Source organism: Dasypus novemcinctus, chromosome 3, assembly GCF_030445035.2.
Source record: "Dasypus novemcinctus isolate mDasNov1 chromosome 3, mDasNov1.1.hap2, whole genome shotgun sequence".
NCBI lineage: Eukaryota > Metazoa > Chordata > Mammalia > Cingulata > Dasypodidae > Dasypus > Dasypus novemcinctus.
The window spans coordinates 135,130,575-135,153,129 of record NC_080675.1 but is presented as its reverse complement, the minus strand read 5'-3'; the positions used below and the strand labels follow the sequence as shown (position 1 = coordinate 135,153,129).

The 22,555-nt window shown below is 43.6% G+C and overlaps 1 protein-coding gene across 2 annotated transcripts in view; it reads left to right on the top strand.

Moving 5' to 3' along the window:
- RORA (RAR related orphan receptor A) overlaps positions 1 to 22,555 on the top strand; it is a 712,506-nt gene that overhangs the window by 145,239 nt on the left and 544,712 nt on the right. Inside the window, exon 2 of one of the 2 annotated variants that reach the window (XM_071214227.1) lies at positions 11,888 to 11,926. The exons of the other annotated variant lie outside the window; for it this stretch is intronic. Within the exon in view, the coding sequence (XP_071070328.1) occupies positions 11,888 to 11,926 (39 nt within the window). The remainder of the gene's footprint in view (positions 1 to 11,887; positions 11,927 to 22,555) is intronic. 2 annotated transcript variants of the gene reach the window in all.

Here is a 22,555-nt window from a genome sequence, read left to right as displayed (position 1 = left end):
AGAGGTTTTCACTGTGGTAAGCACTAACCATTCTTTGTGCAATACCAGCACCACCCAGGGCAGTTCATAACATTTTAATTTCCTCATAAAATGTGCTTTTATTTCATTTTGCAACATTGTAAGCCCATCAGATTGTAGAGATTTAAGTAAATGGGGAATGTTATTTAAATGGAATCTCATGGAAGACACACCCAGTGATCATTTTCATTCAGATTTTTCCATTTCTTTTGGCAGCAATAATACAGTATTTCTATTTTTCATTATTATGTAGTGTTATGGAGCGTATTCCTTGTGGGTTTAGATTCCAAAGTAGCATATCTGATTTATATTTGATAAAGCTGTGTTTGCCAAGTAATTTTGCTGAACAGCAGCCACTCAGGCAGAAAGGGAAGAGCCCACTAAGAACAGAATGGAGAATATTGTGGCGCTGCGTATAGTTCATTGCAGCTGGGGGCATTTGATTACCAAAAGGTCTAGAGAGTCAAAGTTTGTTTAACTAGACTTAAATTTAAATTTTATCTCACATTTTTGGGGTCCACTGCCAACTTTTAAGTTAAATGTGGGTTTCATTTTTGCTTATCACCAAGGCCCTTGCTTATTTCTTTCCTGTAACATTGGTCACATAAAAGAAAACAATATAGGTGACTATATATTTATTGTAACCCTGGCAACTGTTGTTGGTGATTTATTAAGCATTCTCTCTTCTGATCCCAAACAATACATTGTGTTGGCCCCAAATCCCTGGAGGTTTGGCTTTCCCCCTCATTTAAACCAGCTTTAGCTTTATTTATGTCATAGTGTATTTAGTTGTTTGACTCCAGTGTCAGAATCTTGAAAAACTAAAGCCAGTCTTGGGGATACCATCACATGTTTAAAGTGTCTTAAAAAGTGTTTAAAAGACAGTTTTAACATATGCCATCCTAGCATAACACAGAAAAACAGAAGCTTTTTCTTTCTTTCTCTTCTCTTCAGCCACAGAATGGATATAAAAAATACTTAGTAGTCCTGGGTACTCCTAGACGCTCCGAAGGTGTGTTGATTCTGCTTTTCCTGAATTAATTACCCTTATGAGAAGTTGCCTGTGTACAAGAGAGCCTTATGCAAATGCAAATGTTTTATACTTATAGCTAATCTGTTAGGGCTCTAGTGTCCAGGAAACTGGGTGGGGTAAATGATTGGGTCCCAGGACTCTCGTCCCGGAGGGCTTTTGTGGTGCCTTTTGTCTGAACACGGGAGCTGAGGACAGCCCGCGGGAACGCGAGCCTTTGTGCGCCAAGCCCCAGAGTGCACTGGGCTTCCTTCATTAAACAAGCCCTTGAATCAGACGCAGGCTGGAGCCGCGGAGCAGCGCTAGCGGACGCCCATTTGGATGGCAATTTGGCAGGGAGTCAAACTTTGGCCCTATAGCAGAGGTGGTGCAATTAGACAGCTGAGATGCATTCTCCAAACACACACTTTTAATTGATTTCAGCTTGTTCAGTTCACAAAGATAGAGCTCTGACACATAGCAGCCTTCTTAGAGGGGCTTATTTTTACTTTTCCTTTATTCAGCAGCGTAATTCAACAGCACCAGAAGCAACAATAATACAGAGCTCTAAAGAGTGCGTATTTGGCATGGCTTGGATACAAAAAGTATTATTAAGAACTAATGAGTGAGATAGTTAGATGTTAACCGGAAAAGCATTAATGAGCAGAATAGAATTCTGGCATAAACATCTGTTTCTGAAGCAGATGTTACCTTGTAAATCTGCTGAAGAAAAAGCCTGTGTAAATGGAACAGTGGACCATTTTAGGTAATAGGAGGGACAGAACGATGTTGCAAGGTTTTCAGACAGTGTTTTCAGCTGTTCTGAGCCTCCCAAATGACTTTGTGTGTTGAGGCGGTGAATTTTCCAGGGCATTTGGGGGTTGACAGAAGATATCAGGCAGGGGTGAATTACAGCGGCAGATCACAGTGAGCTTGACTGGATGACATGAGAGCTGGAGACCACCGGTTTTGCTTCATGGAGTGTGATTTGGGATTCTCATTAACTCATAGCTTGTCTTTTGTCCCATTTGTCTTGGCCTCCATGGCCATTTCAGTATATGGATTGTGGCTGCCATCGTCTTCCCAGGTTAGAGATTTAAGACTTGTTCTGCCCTGGCAAAAAATTACCTCACCTTTAGCTGACTTACTTGATAACTTCGTGTAGGTGGCTAAATGGCTGATAATGAGTTAGTGGTCACTCATTCACATATTATACAATGAGTACATTTTAGCAGCTTCCAATCCGACCCGTTCCTTCCAATCCATCACTTTGTGGTGAAATTTTCAGGGATCTCTTCTGGTGAGGTTATTTTTTTAAGTGCCCTCAAAGAACATTATGCTGGCAACGGACTCATTCACACCTAAGTAAGAACAACATGATTTGGGTTATTTCCATTTAGTATCATACAACAGCCTTCGAAACAGCAAGGAAGCTTTAGGATCTTTTAGTCATTTCAAAGCTCTCAGTGAGCAGATTTTTTAAAAGTGAGGTTTCAAGAGGGAAAGAGATTTGCCCAGCATCCCCCAGCAGTCGGTGATAGGGTTAGTCCTCGGAACATAGGCTCATGCTCCTAGTCTGGTGCCCTGCCCACCTTACCCCATTCTGGGACAAAACTCCTGTGTCCTTCTGTCAACCACTGAAGGTCGAGTGTGCGGAGTCCTCTCCAGGGGGAAAAGATCCTTGAGGGGAGACCCTGGGCTTGGCCCATTTAGTATTTGAAAGTCAGAGGTGGGAACTAGAGCTAGAATGAAAAGAGAGACTCCCTTAGAGTTAGGGGTCACCCTCACGTGCCTCGCTTATTTCTATCCACCCACAGCATGGTCATTGGCGTGGCAACTGGGAGTCTTTCTGCTTACCATCCTCTTTGGAAAGCTGTTTCAGCAGCAGCGTGGCAAGGCAGTTCCCGCACCCCCCCCCCCCCCATCCCTCCCCAGGTCATACTTGGAGCCGGCTGCTTCTCTTTGCTGGGCTGGCTGCACTAGAACCCAGAGAGCCAATCCTGGGGACCCAGAGCCCACAGTGATGTTTTGGCTGCCCCTGGACAGGTCTACCCTCTGCCACAATAAGAGGGTGGCTCGTAAATCTTTAAAGGAATATTTCTTGGCCAGGGAGATCTGCCGCATTGGGGGCTGGCACCAGGGCTTCTCCCTGGGACCCTTGGGCTTCTGCTTGGAGACTGTGTATTGGGACATGTGAAATGCATGCATTCCACTCGCACGGTGTTTTTGAAGGGTGTGAGTCTCAACCCTGCCGGCTTGAAAATTCCCTTTTAATCCCAGGTTATCAGGCCTGTATTCTTCTGTGGAAATTTCTCTCCCACAAGAATTAAGGATGCCCTGGTAGAAGCTGACCACTGATCTTTGACTTCTTCCTGGTACACAGAGGTTTAGTCATCTTATAATTATTAGGGACTTTTTATTCCCCCTAAGAGAAAATGGAAAATCTCATGTTAACTGAAAATTCTAAATTAATTCCTTTTGTTATGCTTGAGGAGATGACTCATTTGTCTTGAAAGAAACTATGCACCTGTCATGTAGCTCCTAGCATGACAGAAACTGATTTTTGTGTCTGCCTCACACACCCTGATGGCATTGGGACACATCAAGTGAACAGATCTTAGTTTGGGCTTAGATACTGGGGAAAGTGCTTATGGAGCTACCATTTTGACCAGTGTCAATTATAATTGTAATTCATCATTTCCCTGACTGTGTTCCTTTCACTTGCCTGATGATAAGAGGAAAATGTGAAATTCAAGCATCATTGTTTTGCCTTTGAGTTCCTCTTAAATGACCCCTTCCATCATTGTGCAGTATTGATAGAAGAGGCTATAGATAGAAATCTTTGAAAAAAGGAAAAAAAACACACACAAAAAAGACCTTTACTTGTTGCACAGAATGGGTATGTGCCCCCCTGGTGGCTTTGATGTTACTTAAATAGGAAAAAAAAAATCCTCAATTCATCAGTGGCTCCTCGACCATTTAGTTCTCAGGACCCAGCCACTACCTCCCTTGATCCTCATCTCAACCACTGAGGTACCTCTTACTGACAAGGACTCTGGCTCATGGAGATTCGGAAAGCTACCCAAGGTCATACTACTATATAAATTTAAACGCAGATCTATCTTACTCCCAAGCACATATTCTTTTCACACTACACTGTTGTGTCTCCTCAGTTCCTACCATTTTATTGCCTCATCATTACTAAACTAAATGAACGATGAGAAGATGGTTTGTTTCTGGCAGCACACACACACACACTCTCTCTCTCTTCACTTTGTTTATGTAACTTGTACTGGTCTTTCAAGGCGTGGTTCAGACATGACTTCCTCTAAGCAAATGTCTACGAGCTCTTGTCTTTGCCCCTTGCTGATGGACCCTGTCTCTCTGCTGTGTTCTTCTGGGATGTTCTGCACGGCTCTGTTGTAGTGTATACCATGTCATATTGTGTGTATGGTCTGTCACCGTGGTCAATATGTGAGAGCCTTGAGATCAAGGGCCTTCTCTTAGAGCCTAGCTCAGAACTGGCACATGCAGACCTTGATAACTATGCAGATCTGAAATGAACCAAGTCAATAGTGGGAGATTTCAATCTTGTGTGGAGTTGATAATATAGAAAACATGAACTTCAGATGCCGCAGAGGCTGTATCCTTGAGCAGGTCTCAAAATGGTCTGCTAACAGAAGACATCTGTGTCTCTCTACTTTTCAAGCACTGTGACAATTTCCATGAGCAAAAGGTTTGAAAAACTATAACATTTATGACTCCCTGGCCATAAATTCACTGCAGAACACATTAAAAATGCCATTCCCACAGGGTTATGGCAGAGATTCAGTATTGCAAACATCTGCATATGAGCAGTAAAGCTAACCTCTGGTGTGCAACACTTGACTGTTACCGACATATATTAACATTAGTGACAATTGAATGTGATTATCTGAGATGGCATTTTATCTGCCAACTGCAAACTTATGGTTTCTAAAGATCCAATTTGCCTCCTTTCTCAGATGTTGTCTTTATATGACTCGAATCACATGCAGAAATTCGTGATTAGTGTGGTTCTGTTTATATATTTTAGTGGGATACGGGATCTATATAAATTTTCAGTACTTAAATTGATTTTAGCACTTTGGATAGAAGAGGCTCTCAAAAGTTTGTTAAACAGCTGAGTAAATTTCAAAGCAAGATTGCTTTACGTATGAAGACACTTCTGAGAGCCAGGAAGAAGAAATAGATTCTGACATTGGCTGATAGGGTTTTGATCCAACAATTTTATAATTAATTTACAAGGTAATTGGTTGGAGAATGCATGTTGTACATCACATCTTAAGGTTTAAATTGCTGTCATCGTTTCCTTTCTATTACTTAAACCAGAGGTTGTCAGAGTTTTTCTTTAAAGGGCTGGAGAGTAAATATTTTAGGCTTTGTGGACCATACACAAAACTCTGTAACAGCCACTCAACTCTGTTGTAGAGTGAAAGCAGCCATAAACAATATGTAAATAAATGAGTGTGGCTGTGTTCCAATAAAACTTTATTTATATAAATAGGCAGGGGGGCAGATTTGGTCTGCTGACTCTAGTATGCCGACACCTGATTTAAACAAATATATATTTTTTGAAAGCTGTTGGGAAATTCAGGACATCTTTATTTTAGAACTTTTGGGAACAAACTCCTTATCTGACTTTCATTCCTTTTGGCAATCTGTAAAGTGGCCAAGTCAAAATGTAAGTTAGGGGAGCAGATGTGGCTCAAGCAGTCGAGTGCCCACCTCCCATATGGAAGGTCTTGGGTGCTGTTGCCAGTGCCTCCTGAGAAAACAAAAACAACAAAACAAATGGAAAAAACAACTCAGGGATGCCCATGTGGCTCAGTGGTTGAGCTCCAGCCTTCCACATACAAGGTCCTGGGTTCAAGCTCTGGCCCCCGGTACCTCAAAAAGAAAAGTAAGAATATACAACTTCAAATCAAAATTTCACTTTTTATACTAGAGCAATGGTTCTTAACTATTTGGTTTTAGTTCATCTCCTGCAATTAATGCATTCCTACTAACAGTAGCTCACTACAATAATAATTTTCAAAAATGGGAAAGGGTTTGGGAAAAACTGGTCTAGAGAGTAAAAATGTCAGTGGCATTACTCTTTCATTTCTTTACATTCTCTTTTGAAACTCTATTTTAGAATGAGCTTTTACATTCAAATAAATAGAATTTCAGATGGGCAGAAATATTTAGGTGTCTGAAAGCCATAGCTTAGAACCAGGATTCCTTCTTAGAAATAATTCCATCGAATTCATTGATGCTCGAATCTGCTAGTGTTCTCTCCGTTTCACACTGAGCCTTATAACTCTGTCAGAATGGGCATATGCAGCTATTTGCAAATATCTGATGGTTTATGGTCTGAATGGCAGAAAGATTTCTGGCAGTTTGAAAAGGATTATAGACCTAGAAGCTAGGTAAGTATCTGAGCAGGTACATTATAATACTTCCCTTTCCGTTGCTTTGAAGTGATCTCTCATGCTTCTCTAAACTGTGTGTGAACCCACCTAATTTGCCTTGTGACTTCTGTAGTTAGTAATACTAGGACCCGAGACAACAACCTAGGCAGGTGGAGCATAGATAATTTATTTTTATTCCTGCTTTGCTATTCTGAGTTGTTTCTGTCTGGTAATTTCAAATGGGTTGCAAGATGCCCTCACAGTTGTAGCAACTGCTGGCATCTCGAGTTAAGCCAGTAGCTCTCCTCACCCACACCTTGGCTGCTTGTCTTTGCAAACAGGTGAATGAAAGTGGGGTGGGGGGCAGGAGACAAACTGTGGTAAGGTTGGTGGCGAGGTTTGCAGCCCTTGTGGATCTTACTTTTCATGCATCCTCCTGGGGATAGAGCAATGGAGTGGTAGAAGTGGAAGATGCCTTAGACCAGTGGTTCTCCAAGTGTGGTTCTCAGACCCACACCACCTCACCTAGGAGCATCAGAATCACCTGGGAGCACGTTAGACAGTCTCAGGGCCCATGACCAACCTACTGAATTAGAGTCTTTGTAAATGGGGCCCAGGAACCTGTTTGTTTTTTTCCCTTAAAACATCAATTTTATTGATACATATTAATAAAGCATAGATCCATCCAAAGTGTATAATCAGTTGTATTTGGTGTATCATGTATTTGTGCATTCATCATTTCAATCTTCTTAGAGTACTTCCATGAAACAGCAAGCTGGGGGGCAGGAGCCCAGTGGTGTGACTCCCAGTCCCAAGCTCTGTTCAGCCGCATTGCTGGCCTGGGTGGACCGCTGGTGGGCCAAGAGGCTTGCAAGGAGACATGGTACTTTCTATGCTGTGGTGGAGAGATCCAGGGGTTGGGGGAGAAGTGAAAGGCATGCGCTGAGAGCTCTTCTACCACACTGGACAGCATTTCTCCACGCAAAAGCCTAGTGACCCTGCTCTCCAAGTTCCACTTTTAAATGAACAGCTTCCCTGAGCATCCTTGGCTGAGCTTAGCAACAAGGGGGGAGGGAGAGAGGAGGGGGCAGGAGGAAAATGGGCTTCCCTGTTATCATCATGTCAGTGCAATCACTGGGAATTACGGCTGAGGATTAAGAGTCACTTGGGGATAATTCAGCCAAGCTGGAGCGGGAAACACACACACACACACACACAACATAAACAGATTGCTAAAACCCATGGCAGAAAACAAACAGCATAGCAAAAAAAAAAAAAAAAAAAAAAGTATGGCTGGAACTGAAAGAGCCTGAATTTTGAATAGGTGGTATAGGTTTCAGAATGATCTGTTTCCTAAACACTTTTGGTGAAGTTGTATACACAGTGACTAGAACAGAGCAGCTGCTCCCCCCACTCTGTGCATTGCTCTGTTTCAGACTCGTGGCATCTCTCTCCTCCAGGCATCTGTTACTGAGAACACTTGAAGGTTCTGCCAAGAGAACTCAAACTGGCAATAGAACACTTAAAATTTTAAAAATGAGAGAGAGAGTGCGCGCGAGTGAGCAAGTGAGAGAGCACGAGAAAAAGAATTTCCTAGCTTCTAAGAAGATATAGCGAATCCCAGAGAAAAGTGTTGGGCATTTCCTTGTTCCTAGGCACTCTGAAGAAGGTCAGTTCAATTGTCCCTCTCTTCCACTTACATCTAGGCTTGAACACGAGATCTCAGCAAGTTAGCATTGTATGTCTCCCAGAATGGGTGAGCAGTTTGCTCCTCTTTTTTGGCTTTGGGTCTGTATGCTTAGTGCCTAGGTTTTTTGTTACCATGTCGTGTGAACACTAGACTGATGGACTTCTCACCAGCATGGTTACTGGAATCTAGAAGAATCTCGTGCTTTTCTGAAACAACCCCATAGAGTGAAATAGACCAGAGCACTCTAAAGGAGAGGGAGTTGATGATCCGTTCACTGAGAGGCTTGGTTGGTAATTATGAATGGTGTTGTTTGAGTGGGGGGCATTCTGAGGTATAAGAGCTCCCTTGGACCATCATGGTCTCTCACTTCAGATTGGCTGCAAGTGGATTATCTGGGTGGTGGAGAACCTCGCGCCTGCTTCCCACACAGCTAAGTACCGGACCTTATGTACAGGAGGAGGTGGAAACAGAGTCCAAGACTGCCCTGTATGGGTGGCTTATGTTTGTGTGTGTTCTGTTAATAGTATTTTCAAGCCAAGTAGGAATGGGGCTTGAATCATCCTTTATTTTTCCTTCTCCCTCCTCTTCTCATGCTTTTATAATTGATAGTCAAGAGAGGACCATATCCTCCCATCTTCTCTTTGTCTTGCATAGTGAGGCTGACTCTATTTTATTTTCCTGGGGAGGAGCAATCCCCTTAGAGAGAAGGTGCTGGGAGAAGCGGGTGGAAGTGCGAGCTTAGGGGGATTGTTTTCCCCTTCCTGGTTTTCCCCTTTAGGGCTAGACAGCTACAGAATCCTTTTCCAGATGAACAAACACTGCAACAGATGTGGTGTTGGCAACAGTGTACTCTGGGGTTATTTGGGTCTGTTTAAATTGGGATTTTTTACATTGAAGGATTGTGTGAAATATGTTCGGTTTTTGGATGTGGAGAGATTTCCAGCTATGGATTTGGAGGGTCTAAGAAACTAATTACCCCATTTCAGAAAGTCAAAAGATGTGGATGGCTTTCTATCTGGGGATTCTTTCTTCAAGCCCAAATACTCTTAAGTGAATAGTTCTCCTCCTTCCTCTGATACCTATTGCAACTAAACATTTCAAAATCTTCCACTTGAGCTTCTGTCTGGAATTTTACGACAAGGTCACTGCTAGTAAAGCTGATGTGACCCTTTCAGATGCTCTCAGGGGTGGGAGAGAGAAGCCACCTCGGGCATGAGGAAGGGAGAAGATCAGTGCCACCTGCCCATGGTGGAGGTACAGAGAGAGTCCTGCAGGGAACGGCGAGGTGCATCCAGGCACAGCTTTCACAGCAATTCTGCACTTTTTTGAGGGGCAGCTTTTGTGGTCTCAAGCACCGGTTTCATTTGGAAAGTCTTTAGAAAGGAGGCCTTCTGTCTTAATCTGGTTCTGTTATTCTCTGTCATCTTGGGCAATTCATTCAGCCTCTCTCAGCCTCCCTTTCCTTATCGGTCAAATGAGTGGTGCTCATTTAGGTGCTTTCTTTGGTTCTTCTGAAATTACATTTTTTGATTCTTTGACTCAATATTAAACAAACTGGCTAAGACAATTATTCCTATTCTATCTCTTCTCTTACAATTCCAGTCAAAAGGAACCTAAAGAAATAACCAATGGAATTTTATTTATAAACACAATTTAAAATTAATAAAAAAAAAAAGTTGGTGTAACTCTTTCCCTCAAAAAGCAGCCTCAGTGCATTTGTCCTTTAATCTCTGTAGAAACTAGGAGGCTTTCAGTTAGTACTAAGAAGCATAGTACTTCTCCAAATTCTTTTACATGTGGTTCTCTATTTTGAAAGAAGCTTTAGATTACATAAATGTTGCCTCAGAAAATATGGGATTTTTGTTACAGATTTTTTTTTTAAGATTTATTTATTTGTTTATTTCTCTCTCTTTCCCGCCTGCCCCCCACCCCGGTTGTCTGTTCTCTGTGTCTATTTGCTGCGTCTTCTTTGTCCGCTTCTGTTGTTGTCAGCGGCACAGGAATCTGTGTTTCTTTTTGTTGTGTCATCTTGCTGTGTCAGCTCTTTGTGTGTGCAGCACCATTCCTGGACAGGCTGCACTTTCTTTCGCGCTGGACGGCTCTCCTTATGGGGCACACTCCTTGTGCGTGGGGCTCCCCTGCGCGGGGGACACCCCTGCGTGGCAGGGCACTCCTTGCAGGCATCAGCACTGCGCATGGGCCAGCTCCACATGGGTCAAGGAGGCCCGGGGTTTGAACCGCGGACCTCCCATGTGGTAGACAGATGCCCCAACCACTGGGCCAAGTCTGCCACCTGTTACAGATGTTGTGAACTTGTAAAACAATCATACAGATGTGTAGATTTCCCATATAACTCCACACCCTGGTGGGACATTTGTTACAGATTATAAGATAATATCATCAGACTATTACCACCAATCATGGTCCATAGAGTTTCCACCAATGCAAAGAGTTGGTGAAGGGGCGATGTATGAGACCCCTGCGTGATATTATGTATGTTTACTTTGTAAGTTCACAATCTTTACTATACACTTATTGTTTATATGTGTTCATGTATGAATGATATACTTCAATAAAAATTTAAAAAAATATATGGGATTCCCATGTACACCCACCCACACACACACACACTCACCTTCCCCTTTGAACTACATCTTTCATTAGTGTGGTACATTTGTTACAGTTAATGAACATGTATTGAAGTATTGCTACTAACCATGGTGCATAGTTAAATTTTGGTTTATATTTTGTACTGCGCAATTTTATAGTTTTAACAAAATGTATAATGGCCTGTATCCATCATTGCAATGTCATGCAGGACAATTCCTGTGTCCCCAAAATGACCCATGTTACACCTATTCTTCCCTTTCCCTCCCCTCAGAACCTCTGGTGGCTACTGCCTTTATATCCTTGATACAAGTTCTTCCATTGCTAGAATAATCATAAGTCTCCTTGAGTCCATAGTTGCATTCCCCCCCTTATATTTGTTCATTCCCCAGTCTTGAGGATGTTGGGATGCTTATGCCCACTCTGCTTCCCACTGAGAGTCCCCCAAGTTTTTGAAATGATAAATAAGTGGTAAAGCTGGAACCTAAATATAGGTCTTCAGTCTCTAAATCTTCTAGATTTCTAGTGATTATTCCTAGAGTGACTAATTAATAGGTATTAAATCCTAGCTACTCTATTAATCAAATAGGTTTTTAGTACCTACTATGGACACCTTTCAGTTTTCTTTGAAAAGTACCTGATAATTAACGAGATGTATAACTTGCACTGAGAAAGGATTAATTTAATAAGACCAATTGTATATAGAGGTCGGCAAATATATTTTTTGGTTCAAGGCTTGTAAATAATTTTTAAAATGACTCACTCTCTTCCAGTCTTTTCATAAGCCATATCTAGTTCATTTCCTTCTTCCAAATATAAATCCCTAAAGGTTAGAGTACTCTTATTTTTAAGGCAATAAGGAAAAAAGTTAGCGTTTTCAGGTATTTTCATGTAGTCTGGGAAGCTCTCCAAGGGAGTGAGGATAGAATGGCCCACTGCCCTCGGGCCTTTAGAAAACATCTCCTGGGGTAAATGCTTTGATTCCCAGCAGTGCAAGAGGCAACAGCTGTGAGGCTCTCCATGGTGCTTACCAGAAATATGTATGTTCTGTGGGATGGTGCAAGGTGCTTTGAAGATTGGAGAATTCGTCGGCCCTGTAACTGTCTACTTTATTGCTTTCTTCCTGTGCAGAATGTCTCCGGATCCAGAGGGAGAGGCCCCAGCCAGACAGTGAGTCAAATGACAAGTTGACAAAATGGTTGTAATTCTAGAAGCTGCAGGCCCATCCCAGTCTCTTTATGTAGGGGTGGGATGAAGCCAAAATCTGAAACAGCTCCCAGGAGAGCAAAAAGATTTTGTTACTAACGGTTGGACTGACCTGAATTCTTTCCACATTTATTTATGCCAGACATTGATATACACCTCTGAACTGCGTCCACATTAGCACCCTTATCTAGCAACGGCGCTCCTAAGAGAGTCAGCCAAGCCACATGAGGTGTTCTGTCCCCACTGTGGACAGGACAAGGAGTGAATGTCATTGTTGACACCGAAATCGGTGTCAAAGTGACACCGAGATCATCTTTTCTTCTCGTCTTGAGATTTAATAACACCACATACAGGATGGAGTAGCAGAATGTGATGCCCCATTTGAGCCAGGTACTTTTTATTAAGGGCAGAGCTATGCGGATTTTGACATGACATCTATTTGCATTTATCCTTTCATCGTCTAAACAAATGGTTATTGGTCACCTGCTGCTTGTCCTTTACTGGGCTAGGACCTGGAGATGTAGCATTGGCACGTGACCTTGTCCTCCAGTTTCTTACAGTCTGGGAGCGGGCAGAGGAAAGAAAATGGAGACTATCAAAGGAGAGAGATCGGTGCTAAGATAGGTAAGTTTAGGTGCTATGCGAGCATGTGGAATGAGTCAAACATCTTACCATGGGGCGGGAGTTTTAGGAAGAAATGAGAAGCGAGGATTAGGTTAGGCTGAACGATGAATGAAGGTTAGCCAGGTGAAGTTTACGTGGGCTTGGGTGGTGGGGAAGTGAGGGTTGCAGCCCAGGAAAGAGAGTGTGAAACCCTGGAGAAGTGAGAGAGAGAAACTGAATAACGACCAGCTTCTGGAACTGCCTGTGATGTGGTGCCAGGCTACCAGTTCCTTTCTGCTCAGTTGCATGCTAGGCGCTTGACTTCAGTCATCCTCAACTATATGCTGAGCACATGCTGGCCTTTTAATATACAGGACTTGCTTAATCTACCCAACCCTCTTTTAAGTATTATTGTTTCCATTTACAGATGCAAAAATGAGTTCTAAAGAGGTTAATGAACCTGTTCATGGTTGCACAGTAAAGAAAGAGCAACAGGGCCAGGTGGCAAACCAGGCTGAGCTCTAAAACATGAACTGTCCACCTCTACCACCCAGATGTGCACTGTCCAGTCAGAGCAAAGTTCATGGAATTTGACAATCAAGATTGTCTAGTCTGAGTGTCTCCCTTCCCCAACTCCACTGCCAGCTCCTTTAGCCTTGGGATTATTCTTCTGGGTTTCCTACAGTGCCTAAGAAAGCAGGCTATGTTATACTTCGTCAGTAAATATTTGCTGATGCTCTACTCCACCTCTTGTTCCTTTTCTCCATTCTTTTCACAAGAGTTTATATGGAATTTTAAAGTAACATTTGGAATTAGGCAGTTTTTACATAACTCTTCTGAAACTGGGTAGATGAATTAGTAGGAGATGAGCTTGTTGATGTGTGAGAGATTTAGCTACTATTAAGAGACCCTTGAAATCCTTGTATCATACTTGTTATGCCTGTGAGATTGTAATTGCTCAAGAGGGAGAGAGTATATCCTCCCAACAGGGAAATAAAGTCAGGCTTATGTCATGGAGAAGGTTTACAAACCAGCTGAACAATATATAACTGCATCTCAGACCTGGCAATGAAATAAGGGATTTAAATCTGTTTAATTCATCTACTAATAATATCACCATTATAAACTTCAATTTTATTGTTTTTTTAAAGTGAGGATCTTTTGTATGAAAATTTGAAGGCAGTGTTTAAATGAATTGATGACACCATTTCTGAAGCTCAGGGTATATAATGTCTTCAGGGATATGGTCTCAGAATAGTTCTGGGTTAGCATTATTATTACTTTTTACTAATTAGGATGAAGACGGCAATCAATCTGTAATAGGTTAATAAGGGCATTTTGGACAGATGGAGCCAGAGTGGTGAAATGGGGAACGTGGACTTTGGAGTTCTCATTTAATCTCTTCTACTACCACCTGTGGGAACTTAGGCAGGATATTCCATCACATGGACTCTCCATTTTTTTGTTTGTTAAATGGGGCTATCACATCTTACCTTGTAAAGTTGTTGTAAGGCTTAGCAGTAGTACATGAAGAACGACCATTGCCTAGTATGGAATAGACGTTTAAGCCCCTGATTCTCTGAGGTGATGGATGGAAGAAAAACCAAACCTTCTTCAGATTGTCCCTGTTGTGACATGGTATCTGATAGTGAAAAATAGAGTATAAGAGCATGACATTGAAGTTGCCACTTAGTAGCCACTTAGTAGCATTGTGACTGAGGCAATTTACTTATCCTCTCTGAGCATCAGTTTTCTTCTCTGTAAAATCCAGATAGTGATAGTATCTTCCTAGCAGTGTTGTTGCTTGGATTGAATGAGAGAATATGTTTAAGGCAGTTAGTGTGGACCCAGCTCAGAGTACATACTCGATAGATGTTAATTATTATCAGCTACTTTTTCTTATTAAGCCAGTGATTGCTTCAGAAGAGCGCATGCTTTGATTGTTGACTGACTTCTTGCCTACCCATCTCTCCACAGGCTGCTTCTATTTAATGCATAAGCCAGAAGTGGGTGTTAAGCTTTTCCTACTACGAGGGTGCTGTCCCTCATCACTGAGGCTTGGTTAGCAAATGAAGTTGTGGCTCAGTGTTAGGATGTAACAGCTACTCTGTGGAGGACAGACGTGGGGACCTTCAACCTGTCCTTGTCCGATACATGGGGCAGTCGGGAAAGAGGGCAGGCAGTGAGTGTACAGATGTGGAAGAGCCACCTATGTAAGGTCAGGGCAAAAGGAGATTAAGAAAAGAAGAGATTTCTCTCGATGGAATTGGGTGGTAGACTTCAGGGAAGGGCTGGGCATTTATTTATTTATTTTTGAAATTTTTGTCACCTTGGAACTTATTTTAGATTTTTAAAATTTATTTCTCTCCCCTTCCTCTCCCTCCCCCCCAGGTTGTCTGCTCTGTGTGTCCATTTGCTGTGTGTTCTTCTGTGTCCATTTGTGTCAGCGGCACCTGGAATCCGTGTCTCTTTTTTTGTTACATCATCTTGCTGCATCAGCTCTCCGTGTGTGTGGCGCCATTCCTGGGCGGGCTGCACTTTTTTCCTACTGGGTGGCTCTCCTTATGGGGCACACTCCTTGCGTGTGGGGCTCCCCTACGCGGGGGACACCCCTGCGTGGCACGGCACTCCTTGCGAGCATCAGCACTGCGCATGGGCCAGCTCATCACACGGGTCAGGAGGCCCTGGGTTTGAACCCTGGACATCCCACGTGGTAGGCAGATGCCCTATCCGTTGGGCCAAATCCGCTTCCCATGGGCATTTATTTTTATTTCACGGACCTAACGTACAGAGAAGTGAACAAGTATATTTTTCTAAAGATTTCCTGAGAAAGTCTGCATCTTAAGAAACAATGGAGAAAGACTTTTGGAAATGGCATGTGGTTGGCAGGAAGCTGTTCAGTTACGGGATATCCCTCTTGTAGCCCTGCAGCCATTGCAGTCTGTACAGAGATGGCTCTGCTTTTGGATGAATGACTGGGGAAATGGTGGGCAGTGTGGGCAAAGCCATTTCTGCTTCTCCATGTCTGTAGCCCGTTCTAGGTAGACACAGTCTACACTGAAGAAAACGATTCAGGCATCCCACGATATCTATGTATGAATGTAGATACATGGTAAATGACAAAAGATTGAATTCTTCTGTTTCCTTAAAGAGTCTTCATTAGGAATCTGAATCTACTAGGCCATTCATCGTGTGGTAGCCATCTAAATTGATTTCTATTTATTTTCCCTCCTCCCTCCTTACCTGTAAAAATATACCCCCTTGATCACACCTGGTATCACCTACAATTCAAGATTACTTCAGCTGCTGACATTATCTCAAGCTGTTCTTTAAGAATATATCACTCTATTAACAGGGGCCCGTGCCTGCTGATCCCACTGCAGCATTTTCTTCGTTGAAGATGTTGCCTCGACAAAATCTGTTTTAGCATTTTCCTTGCTTCTCCATGCTGAATTACAGTCACAGTCAACGGCCCACTTGTGTGTAGTTCAAGAAGCAATTAAGGGCTTTTTTCTTTGAACGAGCAAGGGAGGGGGTAGAGTGAAAAATGGTCATTATTCTGATGATTCCTTTCCTTAGCTGAACAGTTCAGAGCTCTTTGATACCATAAGTCACCCCAGATTTAAACCCATCTTGGCAACTGCGTTCTGCAGCCACGCTTGCCTGTCAGAGCCACTGGATGGCAATTTTGGGACTCACGTGCCGTTAGGTCAGAGCAGCCCAATCTGACTTCAGGATTGTGATTAAATACAGTTGTAACAACTGTGCAGTGATCCATGGCAGGATGATGGTATCGCTGAAAACTAGAAAGCACAAACCTCGGGAACCTCTCAAGGAACATTGCAATCTCAATCGTAAGGCTGTTGTGTTATTCTGTGAGAGTTACTATAATCTGAATGTGATATTATCTTTCTGTGCATGTCTACATGAATTGTGTCTCTCTTTAGCTTATATGTTCCTAGATGGCAGGCACTTTTACCTAATGTACCACTCTGGGCCTACAGCATTGCTGATGATAGCAGATGCTTTAAATTTTTGATTAAAATGGTCAGGGGATGGCCTTCTTGCTGTTTACTCAATAAGCAGATGCTATGGGGGAGCAATAAGCTAGGCCCTGGGAAGAGACAAGTCAGTACACATCAGTGATTCTCAAAGTGCAGTGTCGGAACCAGTAGCATCAGCATCACCTGGGAGCACCTGAGAACTGCACATTCATTGGCTCTAGTCACACACGCTCTGGGTATGGGGCCCAGCAAGCTCTCATAAGCCCACCAGGTGAGCCTATGCACCCTCAAGTGTGAGGACCACTTCTCTACATCCCTCCTGGCCCCTCAACATCTCCACCGGCTTCTGTGGCGAGAAGAGAAACCTAGGGTGGTAGCAAGACTAGAAGGGTAGGGACCCGTCCTTGAGGTGAAGGCAAAGTTTAACACAGCCACCCAACTGCCTCCACAGTGGGAGAGCATGGTGCCTGCCCTCCTTGGGATGTTTGGGGGCTGCCTGGCAGCTCAAGGAGCAAAGTAGTTTCACAGGATTGTGTGGACATGATATTTCCTTGAAGAAAGTGTCCCTTGCTTCTCCATGAGTATGTGGAGGCAGAGAATCATAGTAATTCTTGCTCAAAATCTAAACAGCTGTGGTGTAATGAGAAGAAGTCGGGACATGGATGACTTGGGTCAAGGCACAGCTCTGCTTTAGTAATTGTGGAACTCTGGGAAAAGCCCATTAACCTCATTAAACTCAGGTGGACCTGAGTTTCCCCATCTTAAACACCGAGATAATTATAGCTGCCCTGACTGGTTCATAGGACGTTCTGCTCAATTGACCTGGGGGTTAGGATGGGATATTGCCCAAACCTTACTACTCACTTCTCCACTCGAACAAATTCCTGGATGAAGGTGCCCTACTAACAAAAATCATAGCCCAGTGGAGAACAAAGGATTTTGTTAACTTATTAAGCTGATGAAGTCACACACTGTAGGGCTTCTCTAGTAAGTGGTAATGGAATGCAAGGCCCATTCTAGACGGTGTGGTGTGAAGACATTCTATTTAGTCAAGGTGTGGCCAACAGATCCAGGATTGGTCTTCATCTTATTACTAGCGGCCTTATAAAGAGAAAGCCACAGAGAGGAGCCTGAAGCTGAAAGTCAGCTGAACCCGGGGAGAAAGGAGAGGACAGTGCCACGTGATGGAAAAGTGAAGCAACCCATGGATTGCCGGCCCATGAGAATGCTATTGACCCAGGAGAAAACAGACTTTCCAACCTCCAAAAGCATGAGACAACACATTCTCACCGTTCAATCCGAACATTGTGTGGTATTGGTCATAGCAGCTGGCAGAGCAAGACAGTGACCTTTGGCAGCAGGTTAGGCTTTTCCCTGCAGCCTGGGTAGGGATAGAGTTCGGTGGCAGAAGTGGATGGCCAACTACCTCTGCTTGGCTGAGACGTTGGTGCTGAGGCATTTCCAAGGCAGAATGGAAGATACTGTGGAATGGCTGAGGTAAAGAGGAAATATGAATAAAAGCCACCAAATAGGAAGAGGCACGCATTGAAACCAAGTGGGGGGTGAGGCATGTAGGGAGTGGGATCATGGATGAATGCTTCAAATGGATGTGGCAGGTGTTTGCTACTGTTTTGAGCCAGGTGGGGCTTGGTGAGTGGGAGAGTTTGCTGGGTTTACAATGACAGGGCCATAACACATTTTTTCCTATTGTGGTGGCTCATCAGAAGTGCTATTCCCACCACTAGTTGGGGCTTGGAGAGTGTCTTGGCATTCCTCCTTCTCTTCTCCTTGCTTCTAGCCTACAGACTACAGCCAGCTTGGGCCACCTGAACTCTGATCCTATTCCCCCAATGCCGCCTGGATTCCCACACCTACTTGCCTGGAGGCACCAGCCCAACAACGAACATGACCATTGGCTGGAGACAACCACCACTGTGTTCCATCTATCAGATGGGACTCTAGGATACTGACCAGGGTGACCACAGAAGGCTGAATAGGTTGTGGCTAGACAATTGGGGGATGCCTTTACATAGTGGCCTGTGTATGCAATGTGTAACCAAACCTGGCAGTCCTGGATGCCATGGATAAGACCATGGATAAGACTTCTTTGCATATTTTAATTTAAACCTGCAGATTCAACTTTGCACGATTCCATTGCTCCTTGCCAAGATTTGCTTTGGGATAAAAATGAGAAAATGTTCAGACACATTACATGTTTTCAACCAACAACTAAGTCTGGATGGAGATAATAACAGTGACTACCATCATCACCCACCCACCCATCTCCCACCACTACCAACCTTTATTGAGCAAGTATTAAGTGCCAGCACTGTGCTATGCACCCACATGGTTGAGGAGCATCCCAAGACTTCCCTTGACCAGTTCAGCAGGATCACCTCTTCTTTTCCTTCTGGAAAACTAAACAGTTTTATGCCAGGGAATGCCTTTTGAATTTAGCGATGAATTTGGCAACAGTTGGCATTTGTGGTGGGAAAACATGGTAGGAAAATTGAGTAACTCCAGAAAACCATGCGTTGTTTTTGAAGTAGGTCTACCATGGATTGCTTGTCTCTAATGTAAAGATGGATGGACCATAATCACATTGATGTAGGAAGTAGCTTGAGAAAGCAACATTCCCATTTAATATTTACCTTACATTTTGTCAGATAATGGATGATTAGAGATGAAAACTTCAATTCCGCGCTTTTCTAGACTTTCTCCACAAATCCACTTCCCTTTATCCCCTCGACCAAACTGACTGAAACTCCCTTAGGTTGAGGCAAGTCATGGCACTGCAGTATAAGCAGCAGCTCTCTTGCGTGGCAATTCATGCTGTTTGAGGGATTTGAACCACTGGGCAATAACTGATAGCGCTGCTGGAAAGGGAAAATGGGCCTGGACAACTATTTTTCTTTTAAAGATATATTTATTTATCTCCCCCCGCCCCCACCGTTGTCTGCTCTCAGTGTCCATTAGATGTGTGTTCTTCTGTGTCCGCTTGTATTCTCATCAAGTGGCACTTTTTGTTGTGTCATCTTGCTGCATCAGCTCTCCATGTGTGTCGCACCACTCCTGGGTGGGCTGCAGTTTTGTGCGGGGCGGCTCTCCTTGCACAGGGGCCATTTCTTGCACGGGGGGCACCCTTACACGTGGGCATCCCTGCATGAGTCGGCAGTCCTTGCATGCAGCAGCACTGCACATGGGCCAGCTCACCACATGGGTCAGGAGGCCCTGGGTATCGAACCCTTGGGCCTCCTATATGTTAGGCAGATGTTCTATCTGTTGAGCCACATCCGCTTCCCTGGACAACTTTTAATATCCATTCCAACCCCGAGTGAACCCGTGCTTTTGAGAAGTGGGCTGTTAATAATACCACAGGATCACTGAGTATCTTGGTTTTAAATAAAACAGGTGCAGTGAGGAAACTTTTGTGACACTTGATCACTGCCTCTACCATACCTCAAAATCATGCGAAAGCCCTTTTGCATATGACTTTCAAAAGTGATGCTCAGAGGAGGCAGAAGCACAGGAGAAGAATCCCTGTGCAGTCCTTTGCCACTCGACTCCAGAGCACACATGCACTGCCTACTCTGGCTCAACTTCTTTCTCCTCAGAGAGTTAAGAAAAGGGGCATTTGGTGGTGGTAGGAAATAAATAAAAAGGCTTTACTTTATTTGCTACAAAGCCTCCCTGAGCATGCCCAGACCTACATTTCTGGAACTCGCTGTTCCTGGAAGGCCAAAGGAATGGGGACACTGACTTTGAACACCTAACATTGTTTGAACCCTTGTCCTATGGGATTGTGCCCCTTCTGAGTGCTTTACATGTACTACCTCATGGATCATAATCATGAGGTACATGCTATTACTGTGATCCTTTGGTCCTCCATCGAATCTTATGGTAGGCTTACCAACTTGACTCCCTTTAGTTCACAAAAATACAGTTTCTGGGGGAAGGGTTAGGCTTTATAAGAAAATAAAAAAGTGTAGGGAATGGATGTGACTCCAGCAGTTGAGCACCCACTCCCACATGGGAGATCCCAGGGTCATTTCCCAGTAGCTCCTGAAAAAACAAGCAATAAGTAAAACAAATGATAAAACCAACCCAGGGAAGCTGATGTGGGTCAGTGGTTGAGCATCAGCTTCCCACATATGAGGTTCCTGGCCCAAGGTACCTCAAAAAAACAAATTGCTTACAATACATTTTAATCAAAATATAAGGAGGAGGGAAGCGGACTTGGCCCAATGGATAGGGCATCCGCCTACCACGTGGGAGGTCCGCGGTTCAAACCCTGGACCTCCTTGACCCGTGTGGAGCTGGCCCATGCGCAGTGCTGATGCACACAAGGAGTGCCTTGCTACACAGGGATGTCCCCGTGCAGGGGAGCCCCACATGCAAGGAGTGTGCCCCCGTAAGGAGAGCCGCCTAGCGCGAAAAAAAGTGCAGCCTGCCCAGGAATGGTGCCGCACACACGGAGAGCTGACACAGCAAGATGACACAACAAAAAGAAACACAGATTCCTGGTGCCGCAGATAAGGATAGAAGCAAGCGGTCACTTAAGAACACACAGTGAATGGACACAGAGAGCAAACAACTTGGGGGAGGCGGGGGGAAGGGGAGAGAAATTAAAAAAAAATATATATATATATATATGGAGGAAAGAACCCCAACTTAGGCCAGCTTCATCTGGGTTCTTTTAAGGTTTAAATATAGAATAGACTATTTGAAGGTAACGGACACGTGGTTCTTGGGGCAGATGTTTTCTCCAGTCAGCACTTAGAGTTGCACGCCTTGCACTCTAATGATTCTTGGAGTAATTTGGGGTGTGGAAATGTAAGCTATTTATCTCCCACCATTCTGGGTATCATCCCATGTTCTAAAATCATAACATAAAAATATAAAGTTACTGCTGTATTTCTTCTAAGCTTATCAATGCCAAAGCAGTTGAGGGGACTGAGAGAAGGGGCCATGAGACAGGTAATGAAATCCTTTTCTGAAAAGAAAGAAATTGAAATGTTTGGCTTTCTTTCAGTAACATGTAATTTGTAATGTTCTCCCCCTCATTTACAATCCTGTCCATGTATAAACAGTAATTTGCTCTTATAAACACGTACTGTAGTTAGAGTTCTGTTGGGAGCAATTGGTGTTCTTTATCTGTGATATCATGAGCATTTAAAAAAACAATAATTATAAATATCCTCCAGGGTGAAAAAATAGTAAAAGGAAGAGTTAGAGGATCTGTCGAGAGACTTCCGTGGCCGATTCTCATTACTCTGTTTTTGAGTGCCCTGACACCCCCAGGTTCCCATCTCCATGTTTAGACCCTCCCGATCCTTCAAAACTCAAGGCACAGCTCTGAACATGTTGTTACTATTTGGAAAGCAATACTTTAACAGTAATTTTTCTTGACATCTGAAATAACTTGTTGCTCTTCTCAACCCTGGTCTGCCAATTCTGAAATCCAAAGAATAAGCCTGGATCCCTGTGATTGTGAGTGGTTATTTGCTTTCTTCTTCTCTCTTGTTCAAATCCAAGAATGAACCAGTGATTCGAGGTTCGTGTTTGCCTTTCTGGTTTGAAGCAGAGGCGATCTCATGGTGGTAACACTGCTCAGTACCAGGAGACCCAGGCAGAAGGGGTGGAAGAGAAAGGACCAACGCCGCAGAGGCATATTTGATTCTATAGACCATGCAGTTTCAGAGAGGCATTCCCACAGGGGAGACCGTCAGATTTACAGAGGGGGCAGCAAAAACAGATTGGAATCTAAATATATGAACTGCTCAGGTTCTTAAAGTCTGGTTTATACCTGGTTTTTGTCACTCAGAATGCATTTACCTCTTGAAACTGTATTTTGCATCCCTGTTGGGTTCCTCAGCTGATTAGGCCTACGTCATGCATAATGTGGTGATGTGGTTTCTGGAAAGAGCATAGCATTAGGGATCAGATAGTCCTGGGTTCGAATCCAGGCTGTAGCACTTACTAGTTG